General features: G+C 45.1%; 1 protein-coding gene across 2 annotated transcripts in view; it reads right to left on the bottom strand.

Annotated features, from left to right (window-relative positions):
• POGLUT2 (protein O-glucosyltransferase 2) overlaps positions 1-16,928 on the bottom strand; it is a 637,125-nt gene that overhangs the window by 274,875 nt on the left and 345,322 nt on the right. For both annotated transcript variants that reach the window (XM_069639036.1, XM_069639037.1), the window contains one exon: positions 10,285-10,457. In XM_069639036.1, coding sequence (XP_069495137.1) covers positions 10,285-10,457 — 173 coding nt within the window. The remainder of the gene's footprint in view (positions 1-10,284; positions 10,458-16,928) is intronic.

Raw genomic sequence — 16,928 nt, forward strand, 5'->3', positions numbered from 1 at the left:
TGTTGGAGTAAATCAATATGTCTTCCAAATAGACTATTACAAAAAGGAATAACATGTCCGAGAAGACTCGATCCATAAAGCGCTGGAACACCGCTGGAGCATTAGCAAGACCAAATGGCATGACTAGATATTCAAAATGACTAAAAGGTATTCTGAAGGCAGTCTTCGATTCATCGCCCTCTTTTATACAGATCAAATGGTAAGCACCCCGCAAGTCCAGCTTGATTAAAATCACAGCACCATGTAAGGCTTCTAGAATATCTGAAATGAGTGGTAGAGGATAACGGCCCTTGAGGGTACACTGAGACCTCGGTAATCGAGGCATGGTCGGAGCTCCTTAGTGTCCTTTTTGGGCACGAAAAATAGAGAGGCCCCAGCAGGGTACTTGGAAGGATGAATGGTTCAGTTGGTTAGATTGGTATCCAAGTATTCTCTATGGGTATTTTCTCATGTTCAGAAAGAATGAACATCCTTCCAAAGGGAATGACTGCATCCTCTTCGGTGTCGATAGCACAATCCTCAGGTCGATGGGGAGGTAGGGACTGGACAATGGCTTTTGAAAACACATCCGAGAATTGATGTTAATTTTCAGGTACCTTAGTGATGTTGGAAACGGTGATGAGTTGCTGTTCCGGGATCTTGTTTTCTGTGGATTTGGTATGCAGACTTTTCCGGGAAAGACAATGTGTAAGGCAAAATTCAGATCCTAGGAATAAAGATCCACCAGGCCGATTGATGTGCGGGTTATGCCTCTGAAGCCAGGGCATGCCCAGAACCATTGGCTGATGAGCTGCTTTTATAATATCACATTGCAGCAACTCCTGGTGATTGTGTATATAAAGCAAAGGTTCTGTGGTTTGTTGAGTTATGGGTCCTGATGATGGTGGTTTCCCCATCTATTCCTTCCACCACCTGGACAACGCCTTTGGATTCTCTCAGGATTTCATGCTTCAAGACCCATTCGTGATCAAGGAAGATGCCCATGGTACCACAATCCACCAGAGCCAGGACAGAAGGTTTTCCTTGTCAGCTGTTGACAGGAATACCTGGAGTATCACCAGGGAGTTCTTCGGAAGCGAGTCCAAGGAAAGAGAAGAGTGGCAGCAACGACTAGTCTCCCGAAGCTGGGCTCCGTTCAGGATCAGGAGCTGGCGTTTCCCGAACGCCTTGGAGGGGCTATTGGGCAGTTTCTTACCAGGGGTTTGTCAGATGCACAATACATACAGAGTCCACTGTTGATCCAATGAGTCCTTTCCTGAGAAGTGATAGGTCCCCGTAAGGAGCCCAGCTATATGGGTTCAGGTTCCCAAGAGTTAGTTGTAGCTGGCCCTTTGGGACTAGGATATTCTGTAGAGGGTTTCGGTGGAGGAGTCTGTGTCTTTCTTTGCTCTGCTTTTCTTCCTTGTATCCTAAAATCGATTTGCAAGGATAAGTCCAAAAGGGCCTGGAAGGATCCTGGATGGGCCACTCTTACCAATTCATCTTTGATCTCCTCATTTAACCCACAACGAAACAAGGTAAAGCATGCTTCGGGGATCCAATCAGCTTCCTTAGCCAATTGTTTAAAACGAGTTACACAGGACAGCATATCTTGATTTCCTTGCTGGAATGCCAATAGTTTCTCTTGGGCACAATACACCTGTTCAGGACGGTCAAACATGGCCTTAAAGGCATCTATGAAACCGTCATAGTTGTCAAGTAAAGGGTCCCCTGCGGATACCAAGGGTGTTGCCCAGGATAATGCATTCCCGGAAAGGTGGGAGATTACAAAGCCCACCTTAGCCCTGGGCGTGGAAAAATAGTAAGGTTTAAATGTGAAGTGTACCAGGCATGAATCAAGGAAAGGGCACAATGCCTTAGAGGTTCTATCATATTTATCCACAATGCCGCCTACTGAAGCGCTCCCCTGATATGCTGTCCCCCTGGACAGAACGAGTTGTTTTAATGCTGCATTCTCAGCCTTGAGTTTCTGGACCTCTGTTGATAACTCCTGCATTCCCCTCATGAGGTCCTGTATAGCAGTCTCCATGTTGGATTCAATGTTAGGTTGTAGGCGTCTCAAACTGTCACACTCTAGTCCTCGGACTCTTGGCTCACCTGTTTGCCTCTTGACGTTTTCTTTCTTGGATTCGCAGATTTCCCCTTCTTTCTAGAAGTTTGAGATTTGTACAAGAAGGGGCGTGTCTCCTCTGTCGCCAGTATGCAGGCAGGTAACGTGTAGATGTAATTTTGGGCTCCTGCCGAGGAAGGATACAATGGCCCGGAGCGTTCAGTGTCCCAAGCAGGATTCCAGGAAAGACAGGGCAACAATCCAGGAGGGAAGACAACAAATCCAGGAAGTCTATGAAAATGAACTTGCACAGCTCCGAGAAGCGGATATAGCGAGGACCGGCACAGAGTAACACACCAGGAAGGAAGGGAATGGAAGGCTAACCGCAAGGAAGCCAAAGGATTAGGATAGCGGACAAAGGATGGAATCAGTGTAGCAACTTGCCAGTACGAACAAGCTTAGCATTGAGATGCGCCGAGCTGCGGGGGGCATGTGTTTTCAAGGAAGCAACAGGTATTACTGGGAGACTAGACCGTGTGTTTCCCCGCAGCGTCGGCCATGTTGGGTGTACAATGGATGCAATACTACTGTGTTTGAGGGACCATGTTGTCCAGAAGGGGCGGTATCGGAGATTCATGGCATCCCTGGCATTGTTAAGAAAAGGAGATACTGTAAACTAAACTGTATCACAGATTAATTACACCACCAGCCTAACAAGCACCTCAAAGGGCGAATGCCCGACAGTGACTGCGCGCTCACCCTCTCTGAGACTCCTAACAGAAGGTTTGGTGTAGACACAGGTCAGGTGTATTTTAAAGTATTTTAAGGCACTACTGCTGCATTGCTATTGCACCTTGAAGAACCTCGAGGCCTTCTGCCTTCTAAGATGATTGTGTTAGTTTACACCACTATACCTACCGCTATACCAGATCGAGCCGAGCCAGCAGGCGGCCGCACCCATCCCCGTACACAGCCTTCTGAGTTCCCATGCAATGTCACTCTCTGAGTCTGGAAGGCTGATGGGCTGCAGGTCTACAAGCTGCTCTCCACTCCTCACGCTGCTGGCATGGTCTGCGGATAGATTTGCAAGGAAAGGACCTAGCTGCGTTCAAAGTGAGTCATCAAGCCGCACCAATAGCATATAGCATGTGGCCGCTTCCGCCAACCGTTTGAAAATCAAATGTCCCATAGCAGCAATGCATACACAAAGACAAAAAAAAAAGAGACAGAGCTTCTTTTTAGTGCTAGGATGAAAAGATTTATATTTTATTCATAGACCACATTGTGGGATAATCCAGAAATTAAATATTGTAGACATGTGTAGGCACGACTCCAGATAAGATTTAGAAGTGCAGGCATTTTGCTCCCTATCTTTTTTTTTTAAGTTCTGGGCCAAATTATGTTTTAGTGAGTAATAAAGTAAATCCTATTCCCAAAAGGCGTATTATACAGGTAAGTAAAACTAAAAGTTAAACTCTAAAAACATATCCTTTTGCAGTCAATACTTGTTTGCACCTAGTAATTCCTGCTACTTAAAAAGATGCATTTTTAGTGTCGGATCAGGCCATGATATTAGGGCTCTTTCATGTTTTACATGGCAGCGAAGGCACAACAAACACTCCATGCCTCTGATGACGTTCAAGGGTTTTTAATATAGATTTATTGGGCCCCAAACCCATCCCTCTCTCTATCGCTCTTATAAACGCACTTCCTCACTAACCTAGGCACCCTTAGCCCACGGTAAGTAGATACCAATTGTTCAATCCTCAGTAGGCAAACGACTAAATGAGCTTCTGTATTGACCTAAAGCCCCATGGCTTTATCCGTCTAAACTCCCCCCATGGACGTACTAATATTCCCTACTCTAACAATGGGTTAGCGCTCTAAAGGGAAATGAGACACTGCCTTCAGACTCTAGACCCTATTCAGTCTCTTCTCTCTCATGCCCACTTCTTTCTCGCCCTCTCAATATGTGATGCTCTTCTCTCTCCTCTTCCAGACTCCTCACACTTTGTTTGTTTTTGTAAACTTTATTTTGATGATGGCAGACAGCATTATAACACCTTTTACATGACATGCATGTACAGTGACATAACACAGTGTATTTACCAAATAAATCAGACTCTCACACTCGCCGTCTCCCACAATCCATCTAAGTCTTGCCTCCACACTTTGCTGTTACTACACTACCATGTTCATCAGACTGCTCCGATCTACTTCGCATGAGTTGTCTCTCCTTTACACTACTACTCCCTGCAGCTACTACTCTGCAATCCACAATATTCACTCATCCTTAATTAACTTGCAGTCACTTCATTGACACCTTACACTCGTTACCCTTTCACACACATTCGCACAGGAGTGTTATTTGCACTCACAAACCAACACCTCACCGGCTCCGGAAATTGCCTACACCATTCTCTCCACTGTCCTACCTCCTGTTGGTCTCAGTCTGCCAACTTCACCTCCTCTGACCTCACCCAAATAATCCACAACTTCCTGTTTCCTTTGCACTTTCTTGTTCCCTCCCAGTCTCCAGATTGACAAGCTGTCCCCAACCAATTGGACCAGGTCTTCCCCGCCAGGAAAGGTTTCAGAGTGACAGAGGCGTTAAATGGTGGATTAATTCCCACCCTTTTTCGCCACACTGGGCAGCAGTTTAATGAGCAATGGCTGCCCACGCTGTGCATTGCACCAGTTCGTCTAAGAGGTCCCCTTCCGGGATTCTTCTAAGCTAAGTGCAGTTCCTTTTGTTTTTCCCCCCTTTCCAAGTTTCTGGTGGTCTAGTGGCCGTAGCAGGGTGCTCTCTCGAGTGCGTGGAGGCTGGAACGTGCTGCACAACTAACCACACAGCTTCATATGAACTTCAGCTTTGGTCTCGACTAGTCTGGTGCTGCATCCATGAGGGTGTGCTGGTGATTCCAGGGATTGCATCGCTCTCCTTTGCTGCTGTTTGTGTTTGTTGTGTTTCCAGGTCAGCGCAGGGGTCCCCCTCCTCTTAATAGAAAACCCAAGATCAATCAGGTAACCCAAACATCCGGGCAGCCTTTTGGTTCCTCGGTCTTTGGAGATGCAAATCCGTACTGTATAGTTATATAAGGGTATTTGGAGGGATGGGAAGTGGAGCACTCTTAGCTGCCACCATCCAGCTCAGGTGAAGGACTGGCTCTAGATTTCTCCCTGGCAGTCATCCCACCTCTGGCTGAGAGGGGATCCCATTTGACAAAACCAGGGTACTGGCATTTTGGTGCAGCCAGTCTAGCCATCTTTTACTGTGGATTGACTTTTTTTACTGAGCATTTATGATAAAGCAAGCATTATTACATGGCTAGCCTGGCATTTTGGTGCAAGTAATCTCGCAATATTATTAGTGTGGCATGACATTTTTTCTGGGCATCTATGATGAAGCAAAGATAAGCGACATTAGGTGTATTGACTGACCCGGCATTGGAGCAGCAAGTTGCACACAATTTCTTATTGTGCATGCCATTTTTAAGCGCAAAACACAAGAGTACGTTCTTATATGGAAATACTGCCATATAAAGGTGCAGCCAGCATGGAAATAAATGGGCCAGGCCAGTGTGAAAATGTTTTTATACTGGCATATATCGTGGGGATAGACATCATGAAAATGCATTGGGAAATGCTCCTGTGCACTGTTGGTGACATGAATCTATGGGAAGGATTTACTGAATTACCCTACAAAACCAATTACAAATATTCTGTGTTTTTTTTACCCAGTTCCGCAAATAAAGTGTTGTATAATGCACGGTTTTCTCCTACCTCCCCATCCCCTTTCCCACCCTCACCCCGGATCCCACTCGGTTGGTTCAGGCTCCCTAGCTACGCTCGGTTGTTCTTCCAAATTTGAGGCAAATATTCACGCCCCACCAATTTAAAAAAATCACCGGCCACCACTGCATGTAAGATCACTTACTTGCTTTGATTTACCCTTGATGAACAGTAAAAGGGCACACGCCCTGTATTGCCTCAACATATAGGACAGGTTTGAGTAACGATTTGTTAAAGATCATTTGAAATTACCTAAAGTAAACAGTCTTTTGAGTGGAAGAGGTTCAAAATGTGTAATCTGTTTTGCATTTTGCATAGTAGATCTACCCGTGGTACTTACACATCCCAGTGAATTAAATCCTTGGACCAGCTTTCCTCGGGGCATGGTTCTATTAGGCAATTTCTGTCAAATGCAAATGAATGACATGAACATGGCAGTGCCCTTTGGAACTGGGTGGACTATATGCAATTCCTATCGAAAAAATAATACTGACACATGGAAAAACAAAATGGCAGGTTTACTCTTGTCTGGAAACAATTGTGACAGAGATATACGAGATATATGTGTGCATGAATGTTGGTTGTGTATGTACGTGTAAGAACGGACAGTTTTATGTGTCAGCAGGGAAATGTACGGGGATCCATGGTTTGTGTGATCTCCATAGAAATGTTTGCTAATGTTCTCCTTCACTAGAATGCCATGACAAGCCTTTTTACGTTTTACAAAAAAATATACAAGAAATGCGTGCACTTTTCCACTAATGAAATGATTAAAACAGACCAGATTAACATTTTTGCACAAACCTTTCTAGAATGGAATGCAATTATTTATTATTTTGATGGCTAGTATAGATGTTGGCGGATCAACAGATACTGGCGTTTTATGCTTCAATGCAGGCTTGTCTATCCACGCAACAACACTAGGTTTGCTTTACTCTCGATACACAAAAAAGAATGCCATGGCTCCAGCAGCACCCAAGGGTAGGGCCTACTGGGGGCATGACTGAGTCCACGTCTTCATTTTGTGGCCTTATCCCGCTTCGCACAGTAACTCACACAGGCTTACATACAACACTTTCACTCACGCTTTCATAGATCATTCAAACAACTCCTTGCATGCACGCGAACATAAAAATAAACATATCAACATAGACTCGCACATACAAAAATACATACTTACACATTATATTTTAAAACAACAACTCCCCCTCACTGGACACAGCACCACCATGGAGGACCGGCTGGCCCTCCACTCCACTCTGCAACGTGGACATGCTGACGGACAGGCGGGGACTACTCTCCTGTCAGCCAGAGTGTCTACGCTATTAGGGAAATAAGAGGTGGCAGGGTCAGACTTCCGCTGCCTCACATTATTATGCGCTATAGTTGTTGCAGAGCCCAAAGAGCTCAGCATAGCAAAATAAATGTCAATACAAAAAGTGCAGCGGGAGACGCCCCTGCTCAGAGGCAGGCAGCACAGCCCTCCATGCAAATAAAGCACACAAGTGTCTGTGCAACCTGCCATTGAGGCAAGAGGGCATCACCCCCACTACACTGCTCGTAGGAGAAAAATAGAGGATCCCAGAGGCTTGGGAGTGCATCTCTAACCAGTGGTGTTAATTCAGGTCTTCCTTACCCCCCCCCCCCCCACACCCTCACCCTTGCTGCCCCACCTCTCAAAGCCTGCATGTCTAACCCAATCATGTGGTGCACCCCAACTCCTAAAGGATTCATATCCCACCAGCCTTTGTGGATGCTAAGGCAGCCAGAAGAGGGTGTGCCTTTCAGTAAACACATTTGACTTAAGGTTTTGTTGAAATAACCCCCGCCTTGAGTGAGCATTAGAATTTTGTGCCCAACTCTCTACCCCACCTACACTTGCATCAATCAAACAAAATGATATACAGGCGGCCTATTTAGGGTTTAGTCTGCACATCCGTGGGGTAACATTTGCATTCAGGGAGTCAATCCCAGCGCCCAGTATGGCATTTGTGGGCCCTGTCAACAGCTCTTATGTATAAAGGCGCTGAGCCTAAAAGTCTGAGCGTCTTTATACATAAAAGGCTCCACTTTCTCTTCTGTAGATAGAACCCAGTGAGTCGACATACTCGACTCTGGCTCTACAGGCTCTTTGGAGTTTCCAGTTTCCTCCCCTTGCAGAGGTGATGTAGCCATGGGCCTCCCCAGTCTTAGTTTTAGGCTGGATTATTGTAACAGCCTCTATCTAAATCTGCCTGCCTCTACTCTCCGCCCTCTGCAACCTATCCAGAACAGGACTGCGAGACTTGACCTTGGCCTCAAGCCCAGGGATCGTATCTCTCCAGGACTGAAATCTCTGCACTGGCTCCCAGTGGCTGCGAGGATTAAGTTCAAAACCCTCTGCGTTGTCCACAAGGCCTTCTGGGGCCTTGCGGCCGAACTACCTTCAACTCTCTCTTTCTAAATATCTTCTTTCTTGACCTCTTCGCTCTTCCGGGAACTCCCTCAGGCTCAGTCGCTTCTCCAAGCAACGAGTTGGTGGCAGATCTCTCTTCGGCAGGGGTCTCCCTCTGGAACAGCCTTCCTGCCTCCCTGAAACTTGAGGAGAACCATCTCCGGTTCCGGGAGCACCTCAAAACCTTCCTCTTTGCTTCTGCTTTCACTACCCCTCTCCCTATGTTGATTTTCCTGACAGATACTGCACTGGATACCTGGCATCCCTTCTGATCTCGGGCCCAGGCCCGCCAGTTGCCCACCTGCACTGCCTCCCTGGCAACCCCTGCACCTGGGGACTGTTTTCTGTATCCTTACAGTCCCCCTACCTGCACTTATGTTCTGCACTTACCATACACTTGCCACTTGCTGGCCGTTTTTATTTATCTTATTTATTATACTATGCCTTGTCCTGCACTTCCCCCTCTCCCTTCCCCCTCTCACTTTTCCCGTTCCCCCTTCCCATGCACTTGTGCGATCTGAATGACACCTGGCCTAGTAGGACCGCTGTCTGTCCTCCCTTTGGTTCCCTCTCCCTTGCCTCGTCGCGCCTTGAAACACTTGTGTATAGGCGTGATATAAATACCATATCATATCATCTTCTCTCTTGCTCTCTCTCCTGACATCTTGAAGCCCTTTGTCTTCGTTATTCATCATCTTCGGCTCAGTAAAATAAATGTCTTCCCTTAAAGGGATAGTTACAATTACTGTTTCACAATAACACATATTGGTTCCTTCTTCGTAGAAGCCCTTGTGGGGTATGGTTCAAGAGGTAAATTTAGGAGACTCTTTAGGGAGTTCCTAACGGGAACGGGAGTCCTTGTCCCCACAGGGAGAGTCTCTCCCGGTGGGGTCCTGCTGGCCTCTACCCCTAGGGAGAGTGTTGTGGAGCAGGCTCACCTCCCTCGCCTCAAAAGGGGGCGGTCCCCATGGGGAGAAGTGACAAATACATCTGATTCGTCACACGGAGAAGGCTGGGAGAAAAGGAGTGAAGTGTAAAGAAGAAGCCAGGCACCAGGAAATAAAGAGCCAAGCAAGAGGAAAGAGGCAACGAACACGGGAGGGGGAGGTTTGGAAACAACTGCAGAAGTGAAAGGGGGGTTGCGGGGGGAAAGGATGTTAGGCGCAACAATAGAATTGTAGCAGAAACAGCAAGAGGAAAGAAAGATGGCTGAAAGGAAAAGAGAATGATGATGTTAAGTTAAGGTGTGGAGAATAAGCCCAGATCATTGAGGTGCGATGAGGTGGAAGCAGTAGGAGCACAAGAGTAGGGAATGGAGGAGAAAGAAGGCAAGGAGACAGAGGAGGTGTCCAGAGTTACCCTGTGGACTGGGCACCCGATAACCCTGTGCTTGCAGAGACTGGCAGAATCTGCCACCAACACCACAACATAACCAGGTCCGTGGAGGTGCAGCCAAAGCCATGGAACATTGATCAGCAACCCAGAGCCCCGAGAGGTGGAAGAGACCACATGGGAGACCCATTCTGACCAGGCAACAGTGCGGCCACTCAGCACGTAAAATGACTTCATTTGACAGGCAGGGGCTAAGGAAAAAGATGGATGGACTGCAAGACTGCTAACCTTAGGCAAGTTGGAATTGCTCATCTTTGGTTGATTACCATTGTTACACCCTGTTCACCCAAATCCCAGGGGCAACTTTTACTATAAAAGAAACCTTTTTGAACCAAACGTTCCAAGTCTTGAGTTTTCAGTTGATCCCTCTGCCATGCCAGGATAATGTATTGACTAAAATGTCAGATACTAAGAGCCCACCCACAATAAGACAAATGACGTAACCAGTCACATAGGTAAGACCAGGGGGTCTTCAAAGGGTGGAAGCAAACGTAATAAAAAAAAAGATCCTGTATTAAGGGAAAAAGCAACATATTCAAACAAGTCCACAAATAGTATTTAAAAGGCATCCTTTCAAAGAGATACAATTTCCCAAAAGGTGTGAATTGTAGATTACCGGCCCATTGTTTCTAATACAGAGTCTGTCAAGTCATATGTGGGCATCACGATATCCTTAGATTCCACAGATCCACACCACGAGAAGACAGGATGAAGATTATGCGAGGATTTCCTTTTCTCCAAAGGCCAATCTCCCAAGTTGACAAAAAACTCAACATCTGGTATTTTTACCTACAAAAAGGCAAACAGATTGCACACATTTATTTGCACCTGAATGTTTTACAAAATATAGGTGGGTCAGTTTAGTAAATCAAAGGCCTTCTGACCTTCCAAAAGACCACAGCAAATAATGTGCATCAGAAAAGGAAGGAGAAGAAATGAGCAAAGACAACCATACTCATGTGTGGACATAAATTAAGTGCACTCTCCTTGGCTTTATGAAGCAACATCCCATTCTTTTGTTTACTTAAGTAGAGGTTGGTCTTAGTACTCCTCGCCCCGCCCCCCCTTACTCCATACGGGCAAGATATCTGCCCCACATACAAGGACCATAACATTTTTCTGAAGTAGCACAAAATAAAACAAAGGAAACCAGATTGCATCTGTGGCTCTGCCCACATATTGCTTCCTTCTGTCATTCTTTGCTTCTTTATCATACATCTTAAGTTATTGGCAAAGGGAATGGGGAAGGATGGGGGTAGTCTGTACAAAGGAGAAGTTGGACTAGAACTACAAGTGTCATTATGGTGAGTATTTAGTACTTAATCCTATGTCCAGTTCCCTTTTCTCCAGACTACTGATTAGATGCATTGAAAGGAAGGGGCAGAATCTGACATGCAGATTCAACCTAACTGTTGATGGATTAGCATCAGGTTTAGATCCAATATCAAATGCATATTCTTTGCAGAATGCACGTGGATGAGCTACATCACTGCAGTTCAAATGGAAGCCCTCAAATGCCACCTTTGACCTGATGGCGTAGGCATCCATGCCCAACGGATTTGTAAGAAAAAGCCACCTACTATAATTCAAGAATGCAGCGCACCAGCGAGGAAGAAACTGAAACCTTTGCTGTTGCTTTACTTGGGGAGGAACAACTCATTAAGTCGCAGAAAGGTTGTGTGAATTATAAACTTCCATCTTCCGCTTTAGGCAAAACTTGAACACTTGTTGCCTGTCTGTTGAGAAGCCATATGTTGGCAGAAGCTAGCATATGAAGAAACTGAAAAACAAACAACTTTGCAACATTGTCCTGGTGAAAAAGTAAGGTTTTCCAGGATAAACGTGCAGTTCAAGGACTCGGCTGGCGGAAAATAAAACACTACCAAAAACAACATTTAGATTTTGAGGGTAATTGTAATGCGCTTAATCCATTCATTAAAGGAGAATACTCCTTGAAGGACAGAAGAGTTTTATTCCCCTTTTTCTTTAATTCATTACAATAGACACAAACTTCCGTAACATTACATTGCTTATATTTTGTATTCCCTTTTTTCATTTCCAATATGTGTTTTGAGCTCTCAGGTCTTATTCATGGCATGAATTATTGTGTGATGCGAAAAACCTGACAGGGGGCCTGATGGCGAGACATGGTATCCCCCTCTTTCTTAACACGGGCCTATCTGACCCTTCCTCAGTCTTTATATGGGTTATATACAATCCCAACCCATAATTTCCCATTCACCCCTACTTAGTACTGAGACGAAGAAGAGGCGACTAGGAGTAATGCACACTTCCTATGTGAAACACCACTATAGTACTGGAACATAGAAGAGGAATATGCAGACATCACTAATGAATGTCAGGCATGACCCAGAAAATGGATTAGTTATGGTCAGGCAATATCAGCCAACACACACCTAAAACCCATTAACATGGCTCTGTTGTATAAAGAGAGAAAGCTGCCTTGGTGGAAAGAGAGCTGGCTTGGTGGAAAGAGACCAGAGGTCGGGAGACTGGCACCATCCCAGAGGACCCACACAACCCGGAGCAAGCGAGTCGCATGGTGGATGCAGGACCGGGAAACCGTGAAAGTGGAGGACAGCGGAGCTGTCAAACAACTGAAGAACAGAACGGCTGCAAGCCGCAGCTGCTCCGATCACTGGCGTGTGCAGAGAAGTGCCTGGCCGAGGAAGCAACGTCAAGGCGGGCTGCATCCCGGCTGGCAGGAGGGTGAGCGGGAGCAGCAGTGACCGCCGTGGGGGAGACGCGAAGAGCGGGTTGGGGTCAAAGGACTGAGAAGCACCAGGGCATCACAGGCAAGTAGCGGTTCACGAAACGGAGTATGTATGAGAAATCTTGAATGCAGAACTAAATGAAAAGCACTGCTTGAATGCAATTACTCAATCTTGAATACCGAACTGAACGAAAAGTACTGCTTGAATGCAATTAGACAATTTTGAATGACAAACGAGAAGTACAGTGTGAATGAAAATATGCAATATTAAATGCAGAGTAGAATGGAAAGGATTGTTTGAATTAAAATCACGCCATATTAAATACTGGCATATTTAACACTGACCATTGGGAAATAAACTGAAAAGGAATGTCATACTGAGTGAAAGCAGCATTGTGAACAGTATTAAAGCAAAGAGGTTGACAAACCAATGTGGAGAAGACTTGCAAAAGACTGATGTGCAAGAGTGATGCAACAGAGGCCAAGTGGGGGGGGGGGGCGTATGATTGCGCGACCTGTGATGGGTGGACTGTGCGGTCTGACAACTACGCCTAGACCGGGGAGTTCTCAACTGTGAAGTTCACCTACAGTGCAAATCGAGTCAAGGAGAAGCATAGAGCTCCTGGTTGCATGACCTGTGCTGGGTTGACTGTGGTCTGACAACTGCGCCTAAATCAGGGGGCGCTAGATGGTGACAAGCATGAGACTTTGTGGCAAGTCATACGAGTAGTACAGTGCAGTCTTGGGCAAGGGAATCCTGAGAAGTTAAAGAACTGAGAAACGCTGTCTTTGGGAAAGGAACCTCAAGAACCCCTTTTTGCGAACTTTGCTAAACTGAACTTGGGGAAGGGAACCTCAAGATTTGGCAGCTCATTGGTTAGACCAACAACTATTGTAACTTACTGCAGCTGAGAGCAGCAGAGACTATTGTTTAACTATTTTGGTTGAGAAGAATCCCACACTGTTTATATTTGGGTTTGTGAGGGCAAGCATAGGTTTTGGACACAGAAAGAACTTTGATTTTGACTTACAGACTCAGACCTTCCTTAGTTTTCTTTAGGAAAGATAATCCATACCTTAGTTATAGTGCAGGTTAGGCCTTACACCATCCTGACATTTTAATTAAGTCTTTTTGAAAAACTTGAGTTTTCTGTCATCTCTCTTGGTACCATGCCTGTAACAGTGGTTAGTAACAAAGTGCTCTTCTCAGCTGTACACTTGTGTTTCGGTATTGTTATTCTTCTATGTGGGGCCTAAATTAACCAATTAACTTTATTGGTCTTGATTCTTAGTTTTTAGGGTCAAACTAGTTCACCTTGTGAATGTAGACAGTGTTGCTCTTCTTTTATTACTGTTTAATTTTATGTTTTCTATCTTTCATTCCTTGCATGGTACCGTTTTATTCTCCTGTACATATTATCTGAATGCTGGCGCCCATGTGCGCGTCATCAAATACAGTGTTCCAAATAACTAGTGTAAACCCCCTCGCCACTTTGGATGTTAACCTCATGCTAAATCAGAAACCTCTCAAAATGCTTTTTTACTCACTTTAACAAAACAGCCCCTCATCCCAAAGTTCTTGTAGACCCCAGTAGCTGACCAATACGACTGAGGATTCCGCCCCGGGTACCAGTACCGGCCAGCTGAGAAGCAAAGAATAACAGGTGATGTAAAGTACAATTGGAATATGCCGACGATTATAGCATCTACAACGTCTATATTCACTGCAGCTCTTCATCATTCTCTCTCTAAAGGGGTTATTCCTTTGGAGCTTAAGCATGCATCAATTACCTCTCTTCTAAAGAAATCCATTTAGATCCATCGTTGGCCTCTAATTAATGGCCAATATCTCTACCATTTCTGATGAAACAAAGTAATTGTCACGACACAACTTGCTAGCTTTCTTGAATCACAACACGGTCTGCACCTTTTTCAATCTGGGTTCAGGCCTGGGATGGGCGCAGAATCAGTCATGATCTCGGTCCTTGACGATTGTGCTTTATGCAGGATCGCAGAGAGGCCAGTTATTTGATTCTACGACCTAAGAAAGTGGCTTCTCTGGGTTACCACTTCAATGGTTCTCCTCTTTTCTCACTTGGCATACTCAATTGGTGTCCCTTTTTCTGTTTCATTCACCCTACGTAGCCTTGCCCTGTGGAATCCCTCAGGACCGTGGGCGTAGGAAATGGGGGGTACAGGGGGGATAAATCCCCCCCCACAACTGTAGGCAGGGGGATACAATATGATTTATCCCCCCACAATTTGGAGCAAGGGAAAGAAGGGCTATTTCTTTTTCTAATTGTGGTGCAGAGCATTTGTTTTAGAAATGTGCCTTTATCATTCTAAATGCATATAGACAGACGCTGCTTACCTTCCAGTGAACGCTCAGTAAGGTCACTGTATCAGTAGAGTAGGGGGTGAGTGGATGTACAGCTATCAAAACCCCTCCAACCTTTATGCAAGAGGCTGCATGGCAAATCCCAACCATACATGCTAATCTGCAGAACATCTTTTTGAAGACAGTGAAAGATTTTAGTGTTAAATCCACAAAATAACATTTGCCTTATATAGTGCAGAGTTAAAAACAAGTATTTATATACACATAAAATGTGTGATTGTGTAATGTATTAAAGCATTTGTAATAAAATATTACTATGCAAAACGTCACCTTCTAATAAACAGCGTTTAGCAGAGAATTCATCCATTGAAGTTTCCATCTCCAACTAGAATAAATATTGAATCATTACTTGCTCATGGGATAGTATAGCCAGACATTGGGCCAGATTATCAAAAAGCAGCGCAAATGAAAGGAGCGCAGCGAATGCACTCATTTAATTTTTGCCACTTTCAGAATTGCTCAGATCACCTTATATGCAAAGTAACCTGAGCAGTTCTGTTGAGCTCCCTTCCATACATTAGTGTCGGAGCGCTCTCCCAATACCAATGCATGACAGGCTTCCAGCAACCACATGATTGCTGCACATGCATTTCACCAAGGCGAGCCATTAAATGGCCAGTATCTGAAATGCTCACAGAAAAAAAAAAATTCCATTCCTGCTTTGGGTATGGAAATGGCGTGTTATGTCGAGTTGATTTATACTGCGCACCACTGCCATATCCATGGTCTCCAGGCGCTCTCATGGATCTATATGGTAAAGTGGGGTGGGTTGATGCGTGTAGAACCAGGAATGACTGGAGTCTGTGCACGTGTGCTTCCTGAGTGTGCTTTACAAACATGCTTAGTGTTTCTGGTTGGGCGGGTCCAGTGTTTGTGTTTTTGGGGTTTGTGAGTTGGTTTGAGAGCGATGCGAGGTTTTGGGTGTTTAGCAGGATGGTTTGCTAGCCATTTGGGCGTGGGTGGTAAGTGTGTGGTAACGGAGGGTGGTAGAGAAGAGGACGTGGTTAGTAGGGTGTTGGGTGCTCTCTGGATACTATGCAGCTATGCTATTGTTTTCTTTTTGCAGGACAATCACCTTTGCATTGGCGTGAGGTTAGAATTGGATTGGTGGGACGAGACTACAATGAAGGAAAGAGATCAGTATGGTAGAATTTATTGTGTAGGGGACTGTTAGCTGTCACTGGGGTGGGTCATTTTCTAGAGTGGCTGGGTGTTGTCAAGGGGTTATTGGGTTTCCACGGGTCCTCTTGATCCATTATGCACATTTGTGTGAATGTTTCTTGAAACATCGGTCTGAAAATTGCAGAGTGCTCGGTTGTAGGGGTACTCGCGGTTCTGTCCCTCAGGGCTAGAGTTTCAATGCCTTTGTGGATGTGGTTTTGGCATTGTATGGGGGTGTAGGAGCCTGCGCATGGTTTGGACATTGTGTGGCATTGAAATGGCCTACCCATGATGGTGATCATTGTATAGTTGTTGTTTTTATCTTGGCACATTGAATAACCAAGTTTTAAGCCGTTTCCAGAAGATAAGGTGGTCTTCTGTCATCTTCATTTCCTTCTGGATCAAGTTCCATAGTTTGACTAAGAGAATGGAGAAAGCAGTTTCTCTGAGTTTAGTTTTCTCATAGTGTCTTGTTTCTATTTGGAGGTTGGTACTATAACTTAAGGATTTTCTGGGTTGGTATTTGGCGATTTTTGCTTTGGGGGATTTGGCTCCTTGTCTGCGTAGTAATATATTGGCAATGCAGAAGGATTTGAAGTTGATTTTTTTCTTGACTGGTAGCCAATGTAGAATTCTCAGGGCTGAGGTGATCTCTTCTATTTAGTCTCAGGAGTAGTCTTTCTGCTGTGCTTTGGATGTGCTGTAGTTTTTGGGTGAGGTGTTCGGGCATTCCTAGGTAGAGGCTATTTGCATTGTCTATTCTTGATAATACCAATGAGACAATAACGAGGTACAGTGTGGGAAGAAGGTGTAAGGGAGGATCCCTCTTATTAGTCAAATACGGTAGAATTATTTGTTTGCTATTGCTTTGACCTATGGTTCCAGGATGAGACGACTGTCCATGAGTATTCCCCGGTTTTTTGTCATGGTTGACGATTCAGGTTGAGTTCCCATACATGAGAGACAG

Source organism: Ambystoma mexicanum, chromosome 7q, assembly GCF_040938575.1.
Source record: "Ambystoma mexicanum isolate Mex_15411 chromosome 7q, UKY_AmexF1_1, whole genome shotgun sequence".
NCBI lineage: Eukaryota > Metazoa > Chordata > Amphibia > Caudata > Ambystomatidae > Ambystoma > Ambystoma mexicanum.